Source organism: Amphiura filiformis, chromosome 10 (assembly GCF_039555335.1).
Source record: "Amphiura filiformis chromosome 10, Afil_fr2py, whole genome shotgun sequence".
Taxonomy (NCBI): Eukaryota; Metazoa; Echinodermata; class Ophiuroidea; order Amphilepidida; family Amphiuridae; genus Amphiura; species Amphiura filiformis.
In genome coordinates this window covers 8,175,555-8,181,554 of record NC_092637.1, presented here as the reverse complement: position 1 = coordinate 8,181,554, position 6,000 = coordinate 8,175,555, and the positions used below count along the sequence as shown (strand labels likewise).

Below are 6,000 nucleotides of genomic sequence, written 5' to 3'. Positions count from 1 at the left end.
CCAAATTGCACTGAGTACATCACATTCTCTGGTGAAATGGAACGGAGGACATTGACCCGATCAGAGAAGCCCACATGATGAAGACCAGCAGCAGCTAGCTTCAAAGGCCATAGAACTCCAGGTTTGAGCACGATAACAGAAGTGGAGAAAAATCAGATCGATCACATCATCTCCTGATCAGCTGATTAATACAATCAAGTAAGGTATGTCTGGACAGGTCAATGAACTGAAAAAGTAAACATTGCGCTACTGACTGAGTCAGTGATAGTGTGAACGCCCCACTAAGCTGATGATGCATGTCAATGAAAAGTGCAATCAACCTAAACAGCTGATGATAGTAAAATAGGAGCAGGCGAGGATGCACGTATTGACTGCTACAGAGGATCTGATCATATAAAATAATGGACTCAGGATACATAACTGAATACTTTGAATAGATGATTATACAAACTCAGCTCACAATGTTATGAAACACAGAATAAGTCAATCAATTGATTGGGCACAGGTGAAGCTCCACAAATCTTCTGATCACAAAAGCAGAAGCATGCACACAAAGCATGATCAGAAAAATGTGAAGTATATTGATGGCAAATAATAACTGATTTGATTGTAGACTAAATAAATATAGATTCAAAATAACATTAATAATGTAAATAAACCTTTAAAGAAATATATATTTAAGTTGTCATGAACATACGTATCATAATAAACGTTGATGACAGACATGAGCAATGAGAAATTGCCATAATGCATGAGGATGAAGATTCAATATCATTTAACAAAAAATATAGGCCAATAGGCCTGTAACATAAAACCAACTCTTGTTCCATATATCCATATCCTCTGGTCATGCCATGAATAGCAAAAGACAGCCATGCAAAGCATGATCAGAGAAATGGATAGTAGTAGATTGAAAATACCAGAAATGAGCTGAGAAATTGCCATATTATGTATGAGGATATGAAAATTCAATACCATTGAAAAAAAAATACAGGCCTATAGGCCTGTAACATAAAGCCAACTCTTGTTCCATATATCCATATCCTCTGGTCATGCCATGAATAGCAAAAGACAGCCATACAAAGCATGATCAGAGAAATGGACAGTAGTAAACAACTAAAAATGCCAGAAAACTGACCATTTTAAACAAGCAATATAAATAAGCAGAAACTTGAACAAATCCACAAAATCATATCCTCTGACTATGTCATGTGTGGCTATAAAATAAAACAGTCACACAGAACATATTCAGAGAAATGAACAGTAGTTAATAATAATGGATATGATAACATAATATAACATTATTTGTAAACATAACGCATACATTTAATGAAGAACTGCATGTTATTGGAAAAAAATAGGTCATCGACCTGAGCAGAGTAGCCAACGAGGTGTGGGATTACCGGCAAAAGTACCAAGCACGAGACAATAGCGAAGAGCAGGTATACCCGCTCAAAGATGATGTGCACAATAGATGGAAGGTGGGCTATGTCTGGGCAGGTCGATGAATTTTGTAAACATGATAGTACTTGCAGTCAATGAAAAGTGTATTCAACCTAAAACAGCTGATGATCATGTATAGCAGATCCAATGAATGGTATATAGATCATGATATTTTAAGTAATAAACATTTACAAGAGAATACTATGAACAGTTCATAATAAATGAAAGTCAATGCAATGGCAATGTAAGCAAGGTAAATATTGGCAACAAAATGTATGAATCAACAATTAAATAGGCTATTATATGATCACAAACAAGGGCTTGTATTCTATGAAATAAATGCAACTTTACCTGTTCAAATTTCCTGAGCATAACATGTATAAAAAGCGCAATTACACTAAACATAATCAAAGAAATGAAGTAATTGCTAAACTATATCATTGTAAGAAAATATGACATCACCAATCATAAATTCAACTTGAACACAAGATGAAATAGGTACCAAATCAATGAATAGTCATCCAGAGATACTAGTAAGACATAATAAAAACAGGTGATGACATAGTAATAGGGTTACAGTTTATCAATATCAGTTCAACTCACTCAGTGAAGTAAGGTTGACCATTCCTACGCCATTTTCCGGCGAAGAATTTCAACTTAGTTCCTTCGTTGTATAGTTCCTTCACTCGTTGTCCCCATTTCTTCTTTTCAGCCAAGTCTGCCTTGGTCAAGTCATCAACAATGAAGTAAGATTCATTTTTGAGGGCAGATTTGGCATCTTGCATAATCTCGATCTTGTCGCGATATGACAACAGTTTTACTAACAAATGAGGCGATTTGCCGAGGTATCCGCGGCCGTCTCTGTGGGCGCGTTCGACAGTCACGTCGTCCATTTTGAATTGTTCCTTTAACATTTTCTCAACAAAATCTATGCAGCTTTCGTTTTCAGTAGCTGGAACACCGACCACGCGAATGTTATTACGTCGAGAAAATCGCTCTTGTTTGTTGATCAGGTCAGCGTGGTGTTGTACCTTTCCCGTTAGCGAATCCACTTGTTCTCTCAACTTAGCATTTTCCTCCTCTAGGGGGTTGAGTTTAGCTTCCATGGCATCAATTCGCGAACTTTGAAACTCGATGGATCTGTTCAGTTCGCTTTCTAGCTTTTGCATTCCTTTGAACAGTCCATCCAATGTCAATTTTACGTGAGATTGGAATTCTTTAATCGAGTTCTGGACATGTTCCTGAAGCTGTTTCGGTGTCATATCAGCCGGAAGACCTACCGGGCTTAACTTGGGCATCGCCCCTAACATCTCGGCAAAGGATGGTGATGTACCCGCGCTGTCGCCATGTTTAGGTGGCGAAAGCATACTCATAGTGGGAGTACGCTGATGTACAGGCTGTACAGGCGTGTCACTAGTACTTTGGCTGGATGTAGACCTAGTTTTTCTCGTCCCTTTCCTTTTATCACTCATACTTGGTAATGTGGCGGCGTCACTATGATAACATATTCAAACATGCATTCAAAACTCGGTTTGAAATTGCCGCAAACAATGAACAAAATTAGTTTTGGTAAGGAGCTCGGTGTATAGATGACCGACTACTCCGCCATCTTGGGTATACTGCTCCTCCAACAACTGCTCAGCCACCAGGTAATCAATCTGGCACACGATTAAAAATACGGAATTCCGTTACAAACATGTTGAGTACGCTAGACAAAGGTTTATATGAGAAAAGAAAACCGAGGGAATGTCATCTCGAGTTTTCTGAATTATTTTATTGTACCAGTTTCTATTGGCAAAAAAATAAGTATATACTTTAGCTTAATTATAATAATTAAAACCACCTCGGGGTCTAATAACGTAGATAACACAGGGCAGATGATAAAAGAATGCAAAGAAACTTTCTCTGGCATTTTGGCTGTGAGTAAGGAAATGACTGGGTTATGTTGAACTTATTTTACATTACTCCAGGAGTGACGACCGCTGCTTCAGCGTCAACCGCTCTGCCGCCAGGTGTGGCAACTACCACTCCAGAGAAGACCACACTCCCACCAGATATGACGACAACCGCTCTGCCGCCAGGTGTGACAACTGCCGCTCCAGGGAAGACCACTCTACCACCAGACGTGCCGACCACCGCTCCAGCAACAACTCGTATGCCACCAGATGTAACGATTGCTGTCCCAGCAACAACCGCACCGCCACCAGATATGACGACAGCTGCTACAGCAACATCTACGCAGCCACCAGGTAAGCAAGCTGACCAAATCGTCGAACACTCAAACCGTTTCTGAAGTGCATAATGATGTCTATTATTTGTGCTTGTCCAATGTATCATTGACCCATGTCTGATAACCAAATATGTCATAATTGGAACCAGCAGCCAATAGCTACATCTGTTAGCTCGAATTTAAGACCTCATTCGTTGAAATTGTTCAAGAAATAAAGACACGACGATCTAAAAACCAAAGGAAGATGCCAATTTAAAAGTTGCAGTTTACTACATTGCATGTCCTATTGATTTGTACACAAAGCGTTCGCGAAAAAGAGAACTAGCGCCGTGCTTCAATTGATTAGCACGTTAAAACTAACGTCGTGCTTTAATTGATTAGAACACAAAAGTGCAACTTTTGATTTCGTTTCTTCGTTAGGTTTTAGATCACTGTTTCTTTAATTCTCAACCAATTTCAACCAATAAGGTCTTAAATCAAAGCTAAAGAATACAGGTATTCGCTGTTTGTTTTAATTTTTGACATACTTGTCTTTATTTATGATATTTAGGGTTGAACACAACTGGTACCTTAATTCTTTGGCTTACTGTATATCTTTTATTCCATCATCAAAGAATTCCCGGGTAATTACTAATGCTAATAATATATAATTACACAGCGTAATTCAACAGAAGACACGACAAAAATCGTTGTTGTAAAACTATGTATTCACGTAAATGAGTGCCCAATCATACTCATTAAATGCTGGTGATCGAGCAAAATACACAAATTCCATTCATATCTTCGTAGTGTAATCAGATGGTTTAGAGTCTTTTCTTCTATTTACAGTTGTGTGTGATGAAGATGAATACATGTGTGCTGATGGTCAACAATGTATTCCAGTAGAGTGGAGATGTGATTACTTCGATGATGACTGTGATGACAACAGTGATGAGGCTGATTGTGAGTGTGACTTCATGTGTACTGCTGGTGGATGCATCCGTGCTGATTGGGTTTGTAATAACTACGCAGATTGTATTGATGGCAGCGACGAAGAATTATGTGGTAAAACTACTGAAACACCAATGATGACAATACCAATGGAACTATCAACAACCATAACACCAGGTGAACGTGGTAATACTACTGAAACAACCGTTGCACCTGGTGAATATTTGAATTTTGTATTCAGTATAATACTTTTGTCTAGGTCTAACCCCATCTTCAATGTTTACTAATCACAAAAATGACACGTGACTAATGATAAAATGATACAAAGAATAATTTCCTGGCAAGTTGGGTTGGGAGTGATAAAATGACTAGGCTATTTTAAACTTATTTCTTACATCACTGCCGCTCCAGCGACAACCGCTCTACCACAAGATGTGACGACGACCGCTGCAGCAACAACTGTCCTGCCACCAGATGTGGAATTCACCGCGACCTTTCCAGGACTTAAACCCCATTAAAAGCTATTAAACCAAGATAACACTCATTGAAAACAGCTCAACTGATTAAATCAGATCTTCTCTGGTTGTGCACATGTGTCTGTTTTATATGTGCGGTATCGCAATGAGCTGGTATTTATAGCTTCAGTTAGGTAACCGATTATCAAGGAAACGCAAGGAAACAATGGTATGTGGACCTTTGTTCACGAAATGAGACAATGGCCTGCTTTTTGTTAACCAGCATTCTTGAAAATGAGCAACATAATGATTGTTGACTTAACACGGTTTGGAAATAATTTCTTCATATTTTTTGGTGTTATCTGTCGTTTACATATCCTTCCTAAAACACCAAAGTACGAATATTTCCAAACATCTAAATTAGCTAAAAATTTAGGACATGTTACAAAACTATATTTTCTAGAATTTTAGAAGAGTACTTTTAATATTGGCCGGTTATTTTTCACACAGCGAAGTCAACTAGGCAATGTACTATTACCTATAACATACACTAAAACACCAAAGTACGCATATTTCCAAACATCTAAATTAGCTAAAAATTTAGGACATGTTACAAAACTATATTTTCTAGAATTTTAGAAGAGTACTTTTAATATCGGCCGGTTATTTTTCACACAGCGACGTTAACTAGGCAAATCCCCATACTTCTAACGTAGGCTATTTGTAGAGGTCACGCGTCAATGGGAAGAGCACTGTGTATTGTGTATAGGAAAACGGACAGTAACTGCAGTATGCTCGGACACATTATTTGGGTGTAAATTGATAACGTGCCCCGGCTGGGCTCGCGCATTGGACGCATCATATCAGTATATCAGCACTCGTGCATAAGCGTGTCCAATTTCTCTGTTAGTAAGTGATACGTATCAACCTAAATATACAATT

General features: G+C 38.3%; 1 protein-coding gene across 1 annotated transcript; it reads right to left on the bottom strand.

The window, feature by feature from the left end:
- Positions 1-1,946: 1,946 nt before the first annotated feature.
- Positions 1,947-3,026, bottom strand: LOC140162101 (uncharacterized). The gene has a single exon (XM_072185382.1). It carries the CDS (start codon positions 2,913-2,915, stop codon positions 2,043-2,045), a length of 873 nt encoding a protein of 290 aa, XP_072041483.1. The 5' UTR covers positions 2,916-3,026; the 3' UTR covers positions 1,947-2,042.
- Positions 3,027-6,000: the final 2,974 nt, after the last annotated feature.

What these genes read in the sequence shown, in the direction of transcription:
- LOC140162101 (XM_072185382.1), bottom strand. Translation starts at nt 2,915, where the DNA reads ATGAGTGATAAAAGGAAAGGGACGAGAAAAACTAGGTCTACATCCAGC.